General features: G+C 46.8%; 1 protein-coding gene across 1 annotated transcript in view; it reads right to left on the bottom strand.

Moving 5' to 3' along the window:
- DEPDC5 (DEP domain containing 5, GATOR1 subcomplex subunit) overlaps nucleotides 1–20777 on the bottom strand; it is a 120983-nt gene that overhangs the window by 19914 nt on the left and 80292 nt on the right. The window contains exons 32-36 of the mRNA XM_008710586.2: nucleotides 16376–16484; nucleotides 12981–13046; nucleotides 3252–3406; nucleotides 1173–1250; nucleotides 555–687 (exon numbers count right to left, since the gene is read on the bottom strand). Coding sequence (XP_008708808.1) covers nucleotides 555–687; nucleotides 1173–1250; nucleotides 3252–3406; nucleotides 12981–13046; nucleotides 16376–16484 — 541 coding nt within the window. The remainder of the gene's footprint in view (nucleotides 1–554; nucleotides 688–1172; nucleotides 1251–3251; nucleotides 3407–12980; nucleotides 13047–16375; nucleotides 16485–20777) is intronic.

The raw sequence follows: 20777 nt of genomic DNA, 5'->3' as shown, positions 1-20777 counted from the left end.
AAAGAAAGAAAGAAAGAAAGAAAGAAAGAAAGAAAGAAAGAAAGAAAGAAGGAAAGAGAGAGAGAGAAAGAAAGAAAGAAAGAAAAAAGAGGTAGGTAGCCCAGCCCTCAAGGAGCCTGGCCAAGGTGGGAGACAATGAAATGAGATAGGCAGAATCTTCCTTCTGTTGTGCTAAGTGCTCTGACAGAGTAAGGAAAGAGTGCCAGAAGGTCCGTGAGGCAGAGCCTTGGGAATGACCGGAGGGAGATGGGGGCTCGAGGCCAGAGGGAAGGCATTCCCTGGGAATCTTTCACAGACTCCACCAAGGTTCAAGAGTGCAGACTCCGTCCAGAGCATTTCAGATGATAAATTCTGCCGGGTTTTTAAGTCAAGGTATAGTGTCTTTCAAATCAAGACTTGTGCGTTCATCGATTGCAGACAGGCCTCACAGTTACTAAAGGCAGAGGCTCACCACAACCAGCAGATCTCGTTACTAGAAAGGACAGCTGCTTCAGGGATTGGCTCTGGTTTCACAGGGCCTGAGCAGACGGTCCTGCGGGCCCGTGCTGTCTCACCTGCATGATGTCGATAGCCATCGCCTGCGTCTGGACGCCCTCCACGTTGTTCACCAGCCAGTGCACCACCTCCGCGCTGATGAAGCAGCATGGCGAGAGGCCCTTCTGTTCCGAGAGCAGCTGGACTCCTGTCCTGAATTGCAACGTGGTGGGCAGGGAGCAGGGTATGTGTGCACGGTGGCAACAAGCAGAAAGAGAACGTGAAAAAGAAGGGACTCCCACTAGAGCATTTAATATCTGAAGTAAGGCTCCGCATGGTATAATTTCTCTACACTATTCCTAAACCCACAGAATCTGCAAGACAGGACAAAAGGAGGTATTATGGGGGAAAAGGAGAAGAGGAAGGAAGAAGGATCTGACAAGAGAATTACCACTAGGTAATTTACATAATTACTTCATTTAATCCTTATACCAAACCTGTGACTTAACCACAAGTATCCCATTTTACACACAAGGTAATAAAGGCTCAGAGAGGTCAAGTAACTTATGCAAGGTCTCACAGCTGGTGAACATTACATCAGCTATGAAGCCACCAAATCACACTGCGTGAGCATCACCATGGCTTGGGGCTGTGAGATCCACCTGCCCTTGCACTCCTACACGTGACGAACCACTTACGAGGGGTGCTTCATGGCTTCCAGGATCTCCGTGAGGGTGGAGGATGAGGTTAAGGAGCTTGCTGCCAGCTGCTGGGAGCTGTAAACAGAGTGTGCAGTCAGCAAAGCAAGGGGGCACAGGTGCGGTCAAGAGCACGAACCTCAGGAACCACTCTCTCTACTTCCTACAGAGCTGGAGGCCAAGGATGACACTGACACTGAAGGCGTTGAAGCAAATGCTGCTCCGCTACCTCCTAGGGATGTCTCACGGGGGCTTCCTAACTTCCAAAGCGTACACATTAAGACAAAAAAAAAAGAAAGTGGTTTTGTGTCCAAACTTGTTTCCCTTAATAAGCATCTCCCATTTTAATAATGCTTCAACTACTTCCAAGAGCTCTCCCTGGATGGTTCTGGTCTTACCCCCAAGGCCTTCCCTACCTTTTAACCTCACCAGGGAACGCTAGGTAACCTGGTAAGAGCAGGGGAGAGAGAACTGCAGTATCATCACTTGCCAGCTGGAGGGACTCTAGTTTCCTCATCTGAAGACAGGGATGATACTACTCCTATCTTTTGGGATTATTGTGAGGTTACTGTATGTAAAATACTGAGTGCAGGGCTGATACCCACAAAGCTCCGAATGGTAAACAATACTGAACATAATAGCAACAATATCAACTTCTTCAAACTCTGAGAGGTTAAAGGAATAGGGGAAGGTTAAAGACCTGGGAGGTGTCAGGGTCCACGTTTGAATCCAGGTCTGCCTGTATGTAGAGCCCAGATCTTTCTACCACCTATCGCCTGTGTTCTTCCTCACTGGTCCAGGACTCAGTGGAGCATTTCAGAATCTCAGGTTTTCAAAAGCCTGTGAAGAAGACCCCTGCAAGTGAACTTCCTTCTAATGCCTGAGTCCCCACTACAAGAGTCTGAACAAGAGGCCGTCCCGTCGGCATGAACATCTTCGATGGCAGAGAACTTAGCTCCTCGATACAGCCCATTTCCCAGAGGCAGTACCAACTGCTAGTTGGTTCTTTATCACACAATGGGACCTGTTCTTTGTCATTTTCATCATCGGTGCTGATCTGTGTCCTTTTTGGTCTTCTCATCTCCAGCCCAAGAATCCCCAGTTCCCTTTTTCCTTCAAAAGCAGAACAAAGCCTGCTGCTCAATGAGGAAGCAGAGAAATGTACTCCCCTCCCTAGGCAGCCCCTCCAATCTCCTCCACGTCCAGAGCCAAAAAATCAGCCGGGCTTGATATGGGCCTGGGGGGACAAAAGGGACTAGAGAAGTCCAGGCTGCCCGCTGTCTCTGAAGTGATCCCCCTCCCTCCTGGCCAGAGTGAGTGAGGTGCCCTGCACCAGAGGCGGGTAAAACAGGCAGACCGAGTGACAGAAAGGAAAGTGGGTGGCTGCTGGCAGGGTCCAGCCAGGTGAGCTGCCGCAGGGAGCCTTCTGCTCTCAGATGAAGGCATGCAAAAGTCAAATCTGAGACCATTTCACCAAGGACTGCTCAGTCAGTAGTACAGTGAGGCAACCAGAACAGACTGGGCAGAATATTATAAGGCTAATACAGCTGGGAAGGAAATCAAAAAGAAGTTTTTCAGATTTGAAAAATCACATTAAAAGCTAGGGCTCTTTCTCAAGTAAATGAGGTCCAAGCAGCTTCTTTTTCCTCTGCATACTCAGGAACAGGAAAAGGACAGCCACGGTCGGGCACAACCAGCCACTCATCTGCTGTTCCTTCATTTCCTCAAGCTGTAGCTACTGGCTGTCCGCAGTCACACACCAGGTGCCACACCAGGTGCCACACTCAACAGGACAGACTGGGTCCAGGCCCCCTTCCCAAAGCCCACTCCTGCACAATGCCTGACACTCTCCTGTGTCCCTGTGGGCACCTGCTAGCCGTCCAGTAAGGAAGGCAGGGCACAGATCCTTAGCCCCATCAAACTGGTGCTGCTAAGACCTGAGTGCCCGTGGCTTCCACGCAGAATTCACAGCTGAGTCACAATGTGGGCCTGGGACTCTGGACTCCCAGGATCCACAAACTTTGAGGCCAGACCATCCCCAGTGCCCAGGAGCATGAGTTCAGCCATTCTGAATCTTACCTGCTGTCACTGGAGTTTGCCGAGGGGAAGCTCTGCTCCCCTGAGTTCTGGGAGTTCCCAAAGGTCTGGCTGTTGCCTCTGTCCACAGACTGGCCTGTGCTTACCCCCAAACTGGTGCTGTCCAACACCGGGGTGGCCGTCTGGTCCACAGACACCTGCAGGAGATGTGAAAATGAACAAAACAACAAAATGCTTTAAGGCTATTTATATACGTGATCCCCCAGTGGTCCCTGGTGTTAGAGTTAAAGGAGTCCAGCCCAGTCTCGTGTGGGCTGCCTTCTATCAGAGCCATGCAAATTCCTGCACCCCACACCAAGGCTGATAGGAAACCGTCGTTCACAGTGAATCCCCAGAACCACAGACATGGCTCCAGCATGTGACTCAAACCACAGATTTACACTAAAGAAAAATCTCCACAGAAATAGCAAGGAAGGCAGAAGCATTCCTGTGAGACTAAGAAGTGGGAGAGAGAGAACACAATTAGAGACAAATGGGTGAGTATTTGTCAAGTGCCCTCCCTTACCATGGCCCACCCTTTGCTGTGTCTGTCAGTGGGACAGTCAACCTTCTAAGGGCCCAGGCTCAATCCTCAGGGGCATCCGACAGCTCCCTTCCTTCTCCAGCTTCACCTCTAAAGAGAGGCCTAGTACTGTAGCCTCACCTCTGCCGACTCACATGTATCGCCAAGTCAGAGCTGTTCTACGAGGGGAGGCTGTATCAGTCTCCTACCCGACGCCCCCGACCACAGCCTCTCCCCTGAAAACGCTACCTGCCAGCCATCTCCATTGTCCTCCTCCTAAAGGTAGTTCTAATCCCATTGCTCTGTGACTCTGAAATCTTTCAGGTCTTCCCATGAGCTACCAAACTCGCAGAGCCTTGTGGGTCCAGCACAAACAGCCCTGACCTGTGATGGCCCTGCGCAGCCCGCCACTCACCCACATACACATTTCCAGCCAAATCAGACCCCACGTATTTAATCCCGTCTGTGTGTTCCGCTGACCTGAGGTGCCCTTCCCTACAACCACAGGCTAAAAACCCATCAGTCTTCAGGGCCATTTCAAATGCTGCTCCCTCAGTAAAACGTCTTCTGACTCACTCCACCCCAGCTCCCAAAGGAAATCCATCTCTCTCACTCTCTACTTTGGATCTCTGTAACCCCCTCCTGGCAGCTGCCAAATTTTTCTTCATGTAATATACTGGTCTCATTCCCTTTAAGCATCTTGGAGCACAGGACTCGTGTTTGACTAGAAGGACTGTACCGTACCCCACAGCAAATATCTGGAGAGAAGAGCAAGCCTTCCAGACACTCCAGGAAAAATCTGACTCCCAGTCCAGTCCCTCTTACATGGGGTTCTCAAGTACCTCAAAATGGAGCCTTCTATTACCAATATTTTGTTGGATGTTGTAAAAATCACTCCTTCTAAAATGGGGTGTCCCAACCTTGGCACCATTGCCATAAGGGGCCAGGTGAGTCTGTGGGGTGGGGGGGGGGGGCTATCCTGTGTCTTATAAGGTGTTGAGCAGCATCCCTGGCTTTCACCTACTAAATGCTGGTAACGCCAGCCCATCACCACCCTCTATTCCCAGCTGTGACAATTAAAAATACCTCCAGATAAACCAAATATGCCCTGGGAAACAAAGCTGCCCCAGTTCTTCAAGAACCATTCTCCTACATCAGGCTCAATGATTTGCAAAAAGACCACACAGACTTTGCTGGCACTGCAGCAAGAAGCAGCTTGCAATTACCAATCACCATCTGCCTCTAACCAGCAAGACTTAGAAACACATACTATACCATAAAATTAAATGAGAAGAAGCTAATTGAGGGGGGCTAGACCCAGCTCTTAGGTGCTACCTTCCAGACCCCTGTAGTTGGGTTAACTCTCATCTATGGCACCTCTGAATTGCCCCACCAGCCTAAAGAGCCAGAAATTTACATGACTCCTACAGCTTTATTTTAGCAGGANNGTGGTTAAGGAGTTATCCTCTGAATCAGAAATTGGCAAACGCTTTTTGCAAAGGGGCAGAGAGTAATTATTTTAGGCTTTGTGGGCTAGATGGCCCTGTTGAAACTACTCAACTCAGCATGAAGAAGGACAGACGCAGCCAGAAAATGTAAATGAATGGGCGTGGCCCTGTTCCGGTAAGAATTATCTACAAAAGCAGATGGTGCATCAGATTTGCCCCATAGTTTCCTGACCCCCTGTGCTATATCATACAATGTCCATCTTTCAAGAGGCTGCTTAGATCTTAATACCATGAAAGGTTATGCTTCTCCCGAGCAAACGGTTTGCCTTTACCTTATGACCACTCTGAATCCTAGAATAGATGTTTCCCACTTTTCTTTGGTTCCCAGATAGTTCAGGACTGAATTTAGCACAAAACGCTAGATAATCTGTAAGACCTCAGATGATGTCCTATCTTATATTTTCTTTTCTTTTTTCTTTTCCTATATTTCCTCATTTAGTCACATTTTATTCTGGAGGTTGCATTTACTTCCATACTCCACCTGAAGTAACTTTTCAGAATAAACAGAAAGACAAGGAAAGCTGGACGGACAGAAGGGCAGTCTGCACAGAGGCCTAAAAAAGGCAAGTGACGGGAGGTGCTTGGTGTTGGACGCAACTCCATTTGAGATATATATATATATATATATATATATATTTTAGGGGCGCCTGGGTGGCTCAGTCATTGAGCGTCTGCCTTCGGCTCAGGGCCTGATCCCAGGGTCCTGGGATCGAGCCCTGCATTGGGCTCCCTGCTCCACTGGGAGCCTGCTTCTTCCTCTCCCACTCCCCCTGCTTGCGTTCCCTCTCTCGCTGGCTGTCTCTCTGTCTGATGAATAAATAAAATCTTTAAAAAAATTATTTTAAAGTAATCCCAAAGTGGGGCTCAAACTCACAACCCGGAGATCAAGAGTCACATGCTCCACCAACTGAGCCAGCCAGGCGCCCCAGAGGCAACACCATTTTAAGAACCTTGTCCCAAATCCTCCTTATAGAGGGATTCCACGTAACATGCCTAGATACCCCCACCTCCAGGAGCTGCAGTTGAATCTCTCCATCCTCTTTTGATTAAGCTACAGTTAGGGACTTGCTTCCAAAGAACAGAGTATAGAAAGGGAAAAATAGTAATTCCATAATGGAGACAGCTGACAAATACTACATCACCAAGCGATGAAGGTTCCTGTGACCAGCAATGTGTGGATTCCACGTACCCCCTAGTATGACGTGATGAGAAACAAACTTCACCGCTGAGGTATTTTTGTCAAGAACCCATAACTCCACCATGAGAAAAACATCAAACCGGCCCAGATTCAGAGGCATTCTGCAGGATACCTAGCCAGGGCTCCTCAAGACTCTCCATGTCATTAAAAAAAACAAGGAAAGACTGAGAAACTGTCACAGACCAGAGGACACTGGGGAGACATGAAAACTAAATGCAACTTGGTGCCCTTTGACTGGAGCCTGGAACAGAAAAAGGACATTAACAGAAAAACTGGTGAAACCCAAATAAAGTCTGGTATTTAGCTGATTAAACAAACAAACCCTCATCAGCAACACCAATCCCCACTCTCCTTCCCCTTTCCCATGTGCCCAAAGCCATGGAAGAAGAAGATGAGGAAGCTTTTTGCCAGGGATGCCGTAGAGGTTAGCGCCATCCCCAAAAGGCACCCACAAGGACCCCCCTCCAATTCGTGTGCCTGTCAGAGCCCCACTTTCTTAGGCTGGACGGCCGTCAGCCACCAGGAAGCTGCCAGATCTGCCAGCCCAGCTCTCCAACTGTACCTTGAGGGTGGTAGATGTAACATAGTGCTTTTTCTTACCTGGAGACAAAATGCGCTAAGTGGTGTTCCTGGTTTCCCCTCACCTGGCTCCTTTAGCGCATTTAGAGGCATCAGAAAGGGACCCATGATAGAATCTCATATTCAGAGAGCTTGGGAATAACTCCCAGCTAAAATAGCCAGTTTTCCCAAGGTTCATAATATCAGGAAAGGATGGCATATCCTTCCAAATCAAACCTCTCCCCCCTGCCCTCATGGAGCTTGGCATCTAGGAGTGGGAAGGAAAAACAGACATTAGACAAGGAATGCCCATATTAGGATAGCTCTATGCCCAAGAGGAGCTCGGGATTTCTGATCTCAACTGAACCATATTTCCTCCACAGGCACAGCCTCCCTCTTCCATATGTCCATCCCAACCCCTGATTCTGCATGGCTATTTATATTTTCATATCTCAGCACCACTCTAAAAAAAAGGAAGAGGTTATCAATATACAGACATATAATAAGAAAAAATAAATACATGAGAAAATCCAGTGAACGAGGATAGAAAAAGTGAGAAAAAGAGTAAATAAGGGTAGGGAAAAGGTGAAATTCTAGAGTCTCAGTAAGTACTTCGACGATAGCATTTTAAATGTCTAGACCTGTCCCATGCACTACAGTAGCTACTAGCTCTATGTGGCTATTCAAATATAAATTAATTAAAATACAATGTAAAATTCAGTTCCTCAGTTGCACCAGCCTCTTGTCAAATGCTAATGTGTGACTAACCATCTGTGTTGGACAGCACAGATAACAGAACATTTCCATCATGGCAAAAAGTTCTATTGGACATCGCTGGTCTAGAGCAAAGGTGGCAACAAAACTATGTATAGGGACTGGTAGATATATATTGGCACAGCTGGCTATTAAAAAAAAAAAAAGGCTGCTCCAAGGCCCCGTGACTATTGCTGGGAAGGAAGCCAGGCCCCATGTCTAGCTTATTTTACAATACAAGACAGAAACCTGGGTTTCTGTATGAAACCTCCTTGTTTTTAAGTATTTCCAACCACCTCAAAAATTAAAAATGCACAGCAAGGCTGAACATGTTTTCAGGAGCTGGGAATGAAATGAATGTCCTGCAGGTAAAACTGTACTTCCTGGCAAAAGTCTTGCACACAGATTTCTGATAAGAACCTGACTGACGGTGGAGGGTTCAGGTGAGGGCAACGGTTGATTAATATGACCCTAAGGTCCTCTGGGGGGCGGGGGACTGAGCCCCCGGGGACATGAGCCTTTTGTTCACTCATGTCTCCAAAGAGAGAAAACAGATCAAAGGGTAAAAAGTCCACTTTTGGTCACTGACTCTGACTTCCCAGGGCTCCCACGAGCATGCCAAAAACTGCAGCCCTAACAGCTGTGGCTTCAAAGTGCACTCTGCAAAAGCCTGGGGGCCTGTGGTAGCATCTCTGGGGCCATCACAGGGCACACGTGCTGGGGGCTGGGAGCCTTCTCCAATCCCCCACATACTTAAGCCAGAATGGTTCCATGTGTGTTGGGTGATAGTTCAGGGTTTGGTGTAAATTATCCACCGGGAAAGAAAGGGTTCCTTGTTGTTATTGTTCCATTGTTTAAATAAACATTTTTGTGTCTACCTCCTCCATCTGTATCCTAGGCAGTACTTACTGAGCCCCTCCCAAGCGCCAGGCTAGGTGCTGAACAACCAATGGTGAGCAACAGACATGGCAGCCACCCTATGGGAGCTTACAGTCTCATGAAGTTGGGCACTAATCAAATTCCAGCCGTAGAAACACACAAGTAGAACTGGGAGAAGAGCAGAATGGAGGGGCACCGGAGCTATGTGAATCTACGACGCAGGATTTGACTAGAGGGTTAGGAGTTAACCAGGCCCAGAGGGAACAGTGTTTGCCCAATCACTGTGGCAGGAAACCTGGTGCCGACAACAGTGTGGAGAAAGGCTCCTGTCGCTAGAGTCCAAGAGTGAGGAAGAGGATGACAGAAGATGAGGCTGGAAAGGGAGGGAGGGCCTTGATCATGCAGAACCTTCCAGGCCATCGTAAGGATTTTGGCATTTATCCTAAAGGAAAGAAAGCCACATGTTATGGACTGAATGTGTGCCCCCAAAATTCATATGTTGAAGCCCTAATCCCTAAGTGATTATATTTGGGGGTGGGGCCTTTGGAACTGATTAGGTTTAGGTGAGGCCATGAGGGTAAAGCCATGATAGGATTAAAGTCTTCACGAGAAGAGAGACCAGAGCTCTCTGTTTTGTCTGCCACCTGAGGACATAGGAGAAGGCAGCCATCTATAAGCCAGAAGAGGGCCCTTACCAGGAAGCGAATGTATTGGCACCTTGATCTTGGACTTTTCAGGCTCCAGAACTGTAAGAAGCCAATGTGCTGCTTAAACCCCTAGTCTATGGTGTTCTGTTACACCAGTCCAAGCTAATACACCGTGGAAAGGTAAACCCTGGATGCAGGCTGGGAAACAGACTGCCGAGGGCCAGGATGGAAGCAAGGAGACCATGCTGGAGGCTCCTTCAGGACCATGGTGAGAAACAGTCACAGGGACCAGGGGTGGGGCAGTGGTGATGGAAATGAAGGAGAGAAGCCCATGAGTCCTTGCTGGGCTGAGCCCCTGAGCCCCACACCTGCTTGTGAGAGTAACTGGCTGGGGGTCAGGGGATGGGGGAGGGAAGAGAGCATAACATTGGCTCAGGCTTCAGGTGGCAGAAGCCTGTCCCCTTGACCGTGATATTCCTTCAGGCTCCAAACTGCAGACTAAAGATATCAGGCTGACTTCTGAGGAAAATCTCATTACCAAGGGCTTCTCAAGCCCTCCGAATTCTTGTGTCAGTTTGTGATGATAAAAATCGATTTCCAGAGAGCAGGGCACAAAGAGAACTGTATAGCTCTGTTCCAGTTATCAGATAGAGTGACATGTTCATTTTCATTAGAATGATGAATTGGTGGCACAAGGAACTGTTTCCGAGACTGGTGCATGGCCCTGCTACCTGGAACCCTCTGCGCACTGCTGTCTGTTTCAATTTTACAGGCACTTCCTTCCCTGAGCAGAGTCAGAGTCTGGGTGATGCCCTCCCCCTTGGCCAAAAGGAACCCCTTCTCAGCAGAGAGCTGTTGTGAAGGGCAAAACTCAGAGGCAACACCTCTGCAACTCAGTCAGAGCTGGAGCATTTTGTGAGGTCCAACAGGGTCCTCCCAGAATTTCAGAGATAAAAGGCATGGGAGAAGTCACGCAGGCTCAGTGCTCGCTCTCTCTCTCTCTCTCTCTCTCTCTCTCAGAAAACAGCTGACTGGCCCAATCAAGCTGGTTCACTACCCGGTACCCCCAGCCCCTGTCCTCCCTCTCCTCTTCCACACACAGATGCACGAATGGGGAATTTACTACGTGCCAGTGTCTGAGTTAACCACACAGATGCTTCATCTCAGTTCCCTCTCACAGCAATCCTACAAAGAACACACAATTAGTCCCATTCTACAGATGAGAAACCTGAGGTTCAGGGAGGTTAGTGCAGCTGCCAAAAGGCTCACAACCGGTCTGACGCCATAGCCTACACACTGACAATCTTTTAACATGTAGCACCATTCTCTTAAGGAGCTCATGACCCACTCTTTGTACTTCCTGGTCTGGGAATTAGGGTGGGGAGCAGAAGCTGCAGGAGTAGGGAGTAGGCTCTAATAAGCAGCTGCCTGACATGGACATGGAAACCTGGCATGGTAGGAATCCTATCTTAATCCCAGCTAGTACCTAGCCACCACATCCCATGCAACATGCACGATTGTTCCTGCCTCAGGCATTATTAGAAGTGTGTTACTTGGTTTCCAAATACGTGGGGCTTTTCTAGTTACTTAGTTGTCCTTGACTTGTTACTTAACTGCTCGGTGCACAGAAAAATGCCTTATGGCGTTTCATTCCCTTGAAGTCTGTTGAGAAATGCATATTCTTTTTAATCCTCAAAACTACCCCACAAGGAAGAGATTTTTATTTCCTTCAAATGAGGAAACTGAGGTTTAGGAGGTTAATTCACATGCCTAAAGCGGCTCCCTGGTACAGTGCTGAAGACAAAATCTGAAAGGCGCCCTCTGACCCCAGTGCCCCTCTCCACTCTCCACGCATCGTGTTAGAAAACAAACAGCGCGTTCCATGTTACGTATATTTTAACACAATGATAATAAACAAAACAAACAAAAACAAACCAAGCACAATTTCATTTTGTGTCAGTATAGAGAATCCCTTGCTATATATGAGTAGAGGCAATATTTTGATTTATGTGCAAGCTTACAACACACTTGGTCGGTAATACAAACTTTATTTGCATGCCTCTCCCAACAGCTCATTTTTATATGTGATTTCCAACTGTTGGAACTCATCCATTTTCGTTGCACCTGGAATTCCGCCGTGTGAAGCTGTGTGGACCACTACATTATTATGGGACTTACAAAACAATTCTCTGCTGGCTCTGCTGATTTTTATGTTAAATTCTAATCCAAGTCCAGAACTTTTCACGAGAGCCTCTTGTTAGAAAGTAAAAGGTTAGTAAGTCCACCCTGAGTTTGATTTAAACCAAAAATGCAGGGTGCCTCCCACACTCCGAGATCAGAGATTCTTGATTAGAACTCAGAGATCCTGATCGGGATCTGCCCAGGGCCACACAGCTCACTGGGAAAAGGCAAGCGCAGACCTCTGAAGACCTGCACAGACAGGCACAGCACCATCTGACCTCATAAGAAAGGGAAGACTCCAGTGCTCACTACCCGCTTTCCCCCCAGGCACGGTGTGCTAAGTGGTGCAGGGGCTCAGCCATTCATGACTTGTGTGCCTCTGACCAGGTAATGTATTAAGCCTCAGTTTCTTCATCTGGAAAATGGGGTAATAACACTTATACCTCACAGACTGTTGTGAAAACTGCATGTACAAAGCCCTTTGCACAGTAGCTGGCAGAGTGAGGACTCAATCAATGTTGGCTTTCTGGCCTTCGCTAAATAGGGATCCCTCAACCTTTGCCTTTGAACCTCCCAAGTCCTGTCCTCCTTAGTCCACCTGTCTCTGCATAAACCTTCTCTACTCTTTCAAATTTCTGTAACTAAGTCAATTTCATAGGGGCCTCGATAAAGGGCAGAGAGTCCAGTTTCTCTTCCCCTAGGACCTGTCAGAACAGTGATTACTAAAGCCAATTACAGAGCAGGGGTCACAAGTCAAGCCTGTTGGTCCTGGATTTAAATCCCAGCTCTACCCTGTACTGTGTAAAGCACAACTTCTTTGTCTTCCAATTTCGGATAAATTAACTCAGAGGCTATGTAGTGAGGATGAAATGAGAGAATACTACGTGTTTGCCACGGAGCAACTGAAGACTGTTTGGTCTTAGAAGGCCTATGGAGGTCTGGTCCAAACCCTTGATTTGACAAATGAGTTAAGGGAAGTCCAGAGGCGAGGCGAGCTGCCCAGGGTCATGCACCATTAGCCTATGACAAAGCGTATGCCTATTAATAAATGTTTGCTGTTTTTCACCACTTCCTGCCACACTGCTATGAATTTATCAGGTTGTACTGGAACGAAAAAAGTTAAGCGTTCAGTTCTGAAGAAAGCATATTTCACGTTGCTTATATCATATGGACAAAACATCTAAAAGGGAAGATGCTGCTGATGTGGCAGAGAATCAGTGGCAACTACGTGGAACAGACAGGCAGACTCGGGAAACTCGTGCGTCAATGTTGATGCGCTCATCTGCTCTCCTGCATTAATCATTTGCGTCCCCCTTGCCGCCGCCAACCCCGCGGAAGGGAATGCACACCTCTGAGACTGATTTCCATTTCAGCTGCCCTTCAAACTCAGTTTCAGCCCAATTCCATCTGTTCAGAGCCAAGCAGAAGGCTTCTGCGGATGGGACAGACATGCACGGGCTGCAGAGCCCTCGGAGTTTGACTGACCTGTGGGTAGAAGGCGGACGACGCTGTGCGTGGGCTGCGGACAAACTCCATAAAGAAGGCCCCGTCCTGAAGTCAGAGGAGGAGGAAGCAGCGGCGGCAGCAGCGAATGCAAGGGAGCGAAGGGACGAATGTGGACCCGTGGTGAACCATCAGGGGAAGGACAGGGGTATGAAAGAAAAAAATAAAAATAAAAACAAAGAGGGAAGGAGAGAAACAAGGGTATGTGAGGGGAATGGAGGGGAAACAAAAAGAGAGGAAGAGAGAGAGAAAGAGAGATCCACCCAGAAAGACCATATCCAAATGCAAAGCATTAGCAGGAACTCACACCTTCCTGGGCAGAATGTCCCGTCTGTGTGGAGCAAGCACAGGGATGGAAGGTGTGTCCAAGCTCCCTCAGGTCTCATCAGAGCCTGGCTTGGATGTCGCACCCTCCCACATAGCTCTGAACTGTCTTCAGACCTATGTCAAGGGAGAGGAAAAGGCCACGAGCTGCTTGGTGGGGATGGTGGGGGAAAGCCTTCAGGGGTCGCTTCCTGGCCTCCCGCCTGGCTGGGTGACCAGCAGCCCTCTTGGAGAGATACAGAGGTTTCAGGTTTTTAGTTCTGCCTGTTAATAAACATGGCAGCCAGATGGGAGAAGAGGAGTCAATGCAGGGAAAGTTGGGATCCAAAAGCAGCAATACCTTCTCCTCCACTGGTTGTATAACAAAATAACCAAGAAGCTGAGACATATATAATGTCAGAAATATATGCGCTCATAGGGTGGGGGTCGGGAGGTGGGAGCGTTCTGAAGCTGCCTTCCCCTCCGAACCCTATTCTTATGGGGTACAGGCTGCCATGTGTTTGAAACAAAAATGGCATAGAGGACTTTCCCGAAGACCCCTCCTTTCATCTTCCTTAAAGTCAAGAAGTGTCCTCTTGTCCCTTCAAAATATTTTTACTTTTTATGCATTATCACTGAAATTCGGAACTGGCACCTAATAAATCTGAAGGTCTGCTTTCTTACAACTTTTCTTCAACTCTCCAAGCAGAATCACTGAAATATGTGGGGGTCCATTTTATCAATACTGCTGCCATTTCCGATCAACCACTTTGAACCCAAGTAACAAATCATGGAAATGTGTGGCTGTGGAGATGCAATTTCAGGACCACTCTCCACATCCTAACACAAGATGCTGACTGGAGACACTGTTGGCATTTCTGAGCACGTGACCTAGAGGTCTTCCCTTTGACCGTCTCCTAACATCTTCACTTCCCTTTGACTGCTTGGGGATCTACATCCACCACAAATGATAACCATCCACGTGGATTTTAGTGTTCAGTTGGAAAATGAGAAGAAAGTTCTAAATGGCAATCTAATACTTGGCCGCTGGTGCATTTTAACCTTAATGCTTGTGGTTCTGTAAGTTCTCTACTTCTCAGTCCTGTCCCAGGCACTGGTTCTAATCCTCAAAGATAGCAATATGTATGGGTAACAGCTAGTGGGCAGCATGCATGGTGCTTACGCATTCTCATTGTTTCATCTGTGTCTTCTTTGCTAGAACATACAGAAGCAGAGGGGCTAACGCTGCTGAGATTTATGTACATGTGAAAACATTCTTTCCTGACTGACAGATCGTTCCTTATGCAGAGACCATCCTTGGGACTGTACCTAAAGTCACTTCTTAGAGCTGGGTGAGCAACCTACACCCTGCAGGCCAAATCTGGCTACTGGTTTATTATAGTCTATGAACTAAAGGTGGTTTTAAAATTTTAAATGGGGGGGCGCCTGGGTGGCTCAGTCGTTAAGCGTCTGCCTTCGGCTCAGGTCATGATCCCAGGGTCCTGGGATCAAGCCCCATGTCGGGCTCCCTGCTCAGTGGGGAGCCTGCTTCTCCCTCTCCTGCTTCCCCTGCTTGTATTCTCTCTCTCGCTGCCTCTGTCAAATAAATAAATAAAATCTTTAAAAAATAATAAAATAAAATAACATTTTAAATGGATATAGAAGTACCTACATTAAAAAAAAAAAAAAAAAGAAGTGCCTACATAATAGCCTTGATCTTGTCTCTTGGCTCACAAAGCCTAAAATATTTATTTAGGTTTGCCAGCCCTGGTCTACAGACTACATAAGCTGCCTAGAGCCTCAGTCGATACTCTTTCTCAGATTTTTTTTTTTTTTAAAGATTTTATTTATTTATTCGACAGAGACAGAGACAGCCAGCGAGAGAGGGAACACAAGCAGGGGGAGTGGGAGAGGAAGAAGCAGGCTCATAGCGGAGGAGCCTGATGTGGGGCTCGATCCCATAACGCCGGGATCATGCCCTGAGCCGAAGGCAGACTCTTAACCGCTGTGCCACCCAGCCACCCCTCTTTCTCAGATTTTAATCCCTCCATCCTCGTGGGATAAATTTAGGAAATTTATCCCAAAGAAATTATTAGAGATGTGGCCAAATAATTATGTGCAAGGATGTTGTTTGCAGTATTATTTATAATTGTGATACAGTGTAGAATAACTATAAAAACTTAAAGAATAATTACCAAAAATCCTTTTTAAAAATCAGAAACCATCTACATTTTTAACAAAAAAGTATGTATTAAAGTCTATCCATATGATGAAATATTATGTATTTTTTAAAAATCATGCTTTTGAAAAATACCTGACTAGAAAATTTTCAAGGTATGGAAGTGAAATAAACAAATACACAGATATCGACAAGTATACAAGTTGGCCACAATTTTGAAATATAAAATACATCTACTGAATCTCCTTCATCTTCTAGTGATAGAGGCCAGATCAGAGAATGCACAGTCAACTCACCGTGACTCCCATACCAGAATGATCTCACGTTCTGAATTTCCCCGAATGAGTAGACAGAGCCAAGTTTATTTGTCTTACAGGATATGAAAAGCCTGATCTATGGAGTTTTGGGTCCCTTTACTAAACTTGCCATTCCATACAGAAGCCCGACGCCTCACATTTTGGTCTTTTCCACCACAGGATGCTTTCATTTGACTATATTTCTCAGAAGTTTAGCAGACTGATAGGAATTTCTTGATCAAAGAGTGAGCTCTCATAGGAGCTGCCCCACTAGCTTTCTACCTCCTGTCTGGGAGAGCCAAAGATGTGGCTGAAGGAAAACCAGATGGCCAATTTCACAGCTCAAGCCAGATCTTGAGACTTGACCAATATAGTTTAGCTTGACTATGTTGTATCTGCATTTATCCAGCAGTTAACTTCCTTACAATTGCGAGCAGAAACTGCTTCTATGGAAATCATAATACTTAAGAGGGTTCAGGGTAGAATTCACCCAAATCCTCAGCACGTTCGTCCCTGGATTCTAACGGCTCTTCATTTTCCCGTCCACATCGGGTTCTTGAAAGCATGAGGCAGCTCCCTGCTGGAATGGCCCCCTTTACCTTTCGTGGGCTGTCCACGTAGGTGGGAGTCATGGCAACGCTGCTGCTTTCAGCTGGCTGGGAGGAGCTCTTGGCACCGTGCACAGCTGCCTGCTGTTCTCCTAGACACCTGAAAGATGGAAAAATACGTCTGTAGCTTGCTGAAAGCCCCCTGGTAAAGGGCATACGTTAGCCAAGATGAAATGAAGACAGTTCTGTTGTCACCTCTGAAACACACACTTCTCCTTTGTTTCTCCTTCAGGCCTGACACAATACCCTAATTGCATTCATTGTCCTGAACAATCACCAGTCCTCCAAGGTAAATAAGAAAAGAGCCCAATTTAAAAAGCGCTATGGCGGTACCTGGTGCTTCCATATTACTTTGAAAAGTCAAGTGTCATGGTGTGAGTGACTCCATCCCTGAACACCATTTTTTAAATCCGCTGGGAAGACTTGTTCTCAGTTTTTATTAAATATGCCAGCAGAAGCACATTCTGAAAATTAGGGCTGCATTAGCATGTAGCATAAACTATATGGGGAAATGTGTTGACTTCCCATACATTTTGAAGGTTTATGTGTCGATTTTTCAAATGCATGCACTTCTATCCCTGCCCTGCCCCACAACCACACAAATCTAACAGACACTATCTCATAACCCAAGACTACTATGGATTCTCAGGACATCTTATCCCATCCCAGTTCTGATGTACATAAAAGCATACTTCCACATCTATTTTCCTTTTATCTCTACTAAAAATAACTATGCGCTATCGTAACTTAAATGCTCCCCCAAATTAGACTGCTTCAACACATCACTGAATTTTTATTTGGTAGATTCCAGAAGTCTCACATTACAGTCTTAAACCTTCATTATTATTGCAACATATACTTCTTGTGGTGGACACTGGGCGGCACCGCCCAGATCCCTGTGCTGTGGCCTTGCTGCCACAGTAGCTGGGCGTATTGTCCAGCCAGCTCAACTGTTGGCCTCTTCAGGGACAGCCCCAACAGGAGAGCAGCTTTGTTCAAGCTCTTGCTGCCCCATCCCCCACCCCGCAGCAGCCTACAGACAATGAATGATCAACGAGGGGGTGTACAGGTCTGGCCATGTTGATCCAACTGGGCTCATCTGTGAAGGCTGTTCTAACTGTCCAGAGCTCGAGTGAGGTGGCCCAAGGCTGTCCCTGGGCCTGCGCTGCACCTGGGCTTCTCCCTCTGTCCACTCTTGCTTCCTCCTCCCTCCCACACATGCTGAGCCCACGGACTCTCCTTAATAAACATCCTGCATGTTAAACTCCCCAAGAACCCAGTCTGTGAGACTTCCCCACTCTTAAACTCTGACATGTTTGTTACAGATTGTCAAGTAATCTCACACCGGAGATTAAAAATCAGTTTCCATGGTAACCTGTTATACTCTTTTTTCCCTACTTTTTATTATGGAAAAATTTCAAACACAAACACAAGTAAAAAGGCTAAAATAATGAGTCCCTACAAACCCAGCCCCCCAAATTGTACACTTAGAGCCAATCATGTTTCATCTATACCCCTTATCTACACACCCCAATTATTTTGAAGCAAAACTCACACATATTATTTCATCCATAAGAACGTCAGTATGCACTGTAACCCTAAAAGAAAATAACTTTTGAAAAAAACGTAACCACAATTCCAACACACTTGAAAATTTTTAAATTTTCTAATGTCAACTATTTCCCCACTTGTCTCCCCAGAATCATTTGTACAGTTTGTTTGTTCAAAACAGGTTTCAATTCAGGTCCCTACGTTGCAAAATAAGTTATGTCTCTTAACTCTCTTTTAAGCCGTAAGTTCCTCTTCATTTCTCTTTATCTTTACAATTTATTTGTTGTGAATTCAGTCTGGATGTGCTGATTTTCTCCCTTTACTGTTTATCATGCTCCTCGGTGGCTTGTACTTCCTGAGAACTAGAAGTTATATGTAATGTCTTGAGCAGATTCAGGCTCACTCTTGTGCAAGAACTCTTGAGTGGTGTTGTGCATTTCTCTCTGGAGGCCTGCAATGTCTGGCCTCTCTCTCTGGTGATATTAGTGGCCACTGGTGAACTCTGTTACATCCACAAGTTCGTTAAAGATCACACGTGGTTAACAGTCTATCATTCCTTCTGTACCTATGAGCTGCAATACTGAAAAAAGATAAACCTCCCTACACCAATTACTTGGTTACTCGGAGGTGTAATTCATAGAGGAAAAGCAGAACAAATGCTCAATTCTTTCCCACGTCCCTACACCACACTGTCTCTCTCTATCACGTTGAAGTGTGTTTTCCTCCGAGGCCCATCCACAAATGCACACTGTGACATTCTCTCGTACTTCCCCAAGGCTGCGGGGACAGGAAGCCCTGGTTACTCCCCAGCGCCCCTCAGATGCACACGACAATCCCCGTTTACTGAGCTGCCTTCCTTGTGCTGACCTGTGGACTAGGAATCAGGGATTCAGAGGCAAGTAAAACCCTGTCCTTGCCCTTGGAGGTTCCTTATCTAATGGCTCAGAAGAAGGGAAGCTGCCCCAAAACAAGCAGTTATACTATACACATGTATGTGTGAACACATACACGGAGACACACTGCCTTCTGCCAGGACGGGGTTGTCGGGCCCAGCCTCCATGGAAGCAGTGACAACTGCCTTTTGGTGGTCTCTGCTCTGACTCGGCTGTCATTGGGTTACCCTCATCTATTAGCTGCAGCTCAGCCAGCACTGGCTGCCCAGACTAGTCCCAGCCATGCAGACAATCAACAGAAGGCTGAGATGTCTGGGGCCTCTACCTTCCACGAGAGCCTGACTAAACATACATGACTTCAGATACAGATTAGAGAAACTTCAGATACAGACTAGAAGAGAACTGAAAGAAACAGACACAGTTTATGGTAAGATGGCAGGACTACAGGTGAAATTTAAAAAACTCTTTTCCATATCGCTATAATGTTGTTTTTCATAATAAAACTGGATCTGCTTGGTACAGCAAAGGCAAAAGAAAGCACACAAATAAAAAACGCTGTGTGAGCAAACATTATATAAAGGTCTGGCTCCCTCTGCTCTACCTCCTGCATTGAGAAAACATAGCAAGTCACCCAAGTCACCTGAGAATAAGTCTCAGGTCTCTCTGTCCTGCCTCCTACTATGGGGTTAGCTGAGAGTCTCTCCCTTCACATGGGGGGACACTACCACCCCAACCATCCTTCCTCTTCCAGTCTGAGCAGAAAGAGCCTCCTTGGAGCGTACTAAACGATGACTCACTGACAAATTAAAATAAGATCCCCACCACTCCCAGCTTCACACCCCTCCCAGCAACATATGTTCCTTGTTCTTTTTTCCAGCAGGAAAGATATGTGATTAGTTACAGTGAGAACCTGCCAGGCTGAGTTCTGGGCTCTTCCCTTGGTTAGATGAAGGTAAGAGGACCCAGTTCCCTCAGTAATGAGCCCAACGTACCTCTGCTTTCTTCCTCTCATTTGCCCCCCCTTCCAGTGTCCCCACCAGGTTCCCTTCTCCCCCTGTGTCCCTTCCTTTCCATTCTTTATCACCCTCTCTCCAGCCTCTGTTGCCTCCTGCCTGACTAGTGAGAGCCTGTCAAAGGGTCTCTGCCTCTTGGGCCCACCTCCGAGGCCTTCCTATACATGGGGCTCATCTGCAAAAATACTTCTGCCAAAGACACTGACTGGATGTTTCAAGATATTAAGGAATGACTATAACCGTTTAGACAAATTACAGTATTGGGACTTTTTTTTTTTGAAGAATTACTTCTCTTTCAGTGATACATACTGAAATATTATAGACAAGGAGATATGATGCCTGAAATTCAATAAAGAACAAAAAGGGAAGGTGAGAGCAAGTGGGATATAAATGAAATAAGACTGGCCATGAATTGATAATCATCAAAGCCGCGTGACAGGTAAACAGGGATTTATCATACTAATCTACCTTATCTGTTTGAAATTTTCCTTTCAAATAAAAAAAAACGTGCAAAGGATCCCTCTTACTATGAGAATGTGTAAGGACTGCTTGGCGTCCAACTTCCCACCTGTCTGTCCAATTGCATCTCCACTATGCCTCAAGCTCACCCAATGTGACTTTTGGAAAGCCCAGTGTGCATGGGTTCCTGCTGGGCACCACATAGCCCCTCACACTAGACAGACAAGATCTAGCCTCCCCTAACATCGGTACAGGGACCCTCAGCATCCCCTCCTCTATCAGTCCATGACTCTTTACTGTGCACATCCTATGTACCAGGCACAACACACAGCCTCCACTCTCAGAGCACAGGCAAGCCAGGGGGAACGTGAGTAAACCTTCGAGAATTCTGGTAAGGGCTTGGATGGATGTTGGCTCAAGATGCTGGGAAGCACAGAATCTGAGTTCGCTGGGAGGATAAAGGGGCAGGGAAGGCTC

This window comes from Ursus maritimus, unplaced genomic scaffold, assembly GCF_017311325.1.
Source record: "Ursus maritimus isolate PB19 unplaced genomic scaffold, ASM1731132v1 scaffold_33, whole genome shotgun sequence".
NCBI lineage: Eukaryota > Metazoa > Chordata > Mammalia > Carnivora > Ursidae > Ursus > Ursus maritimus.
This window is presented reverse-complemented; position numbering and strand designations above follow the sequence as displayed.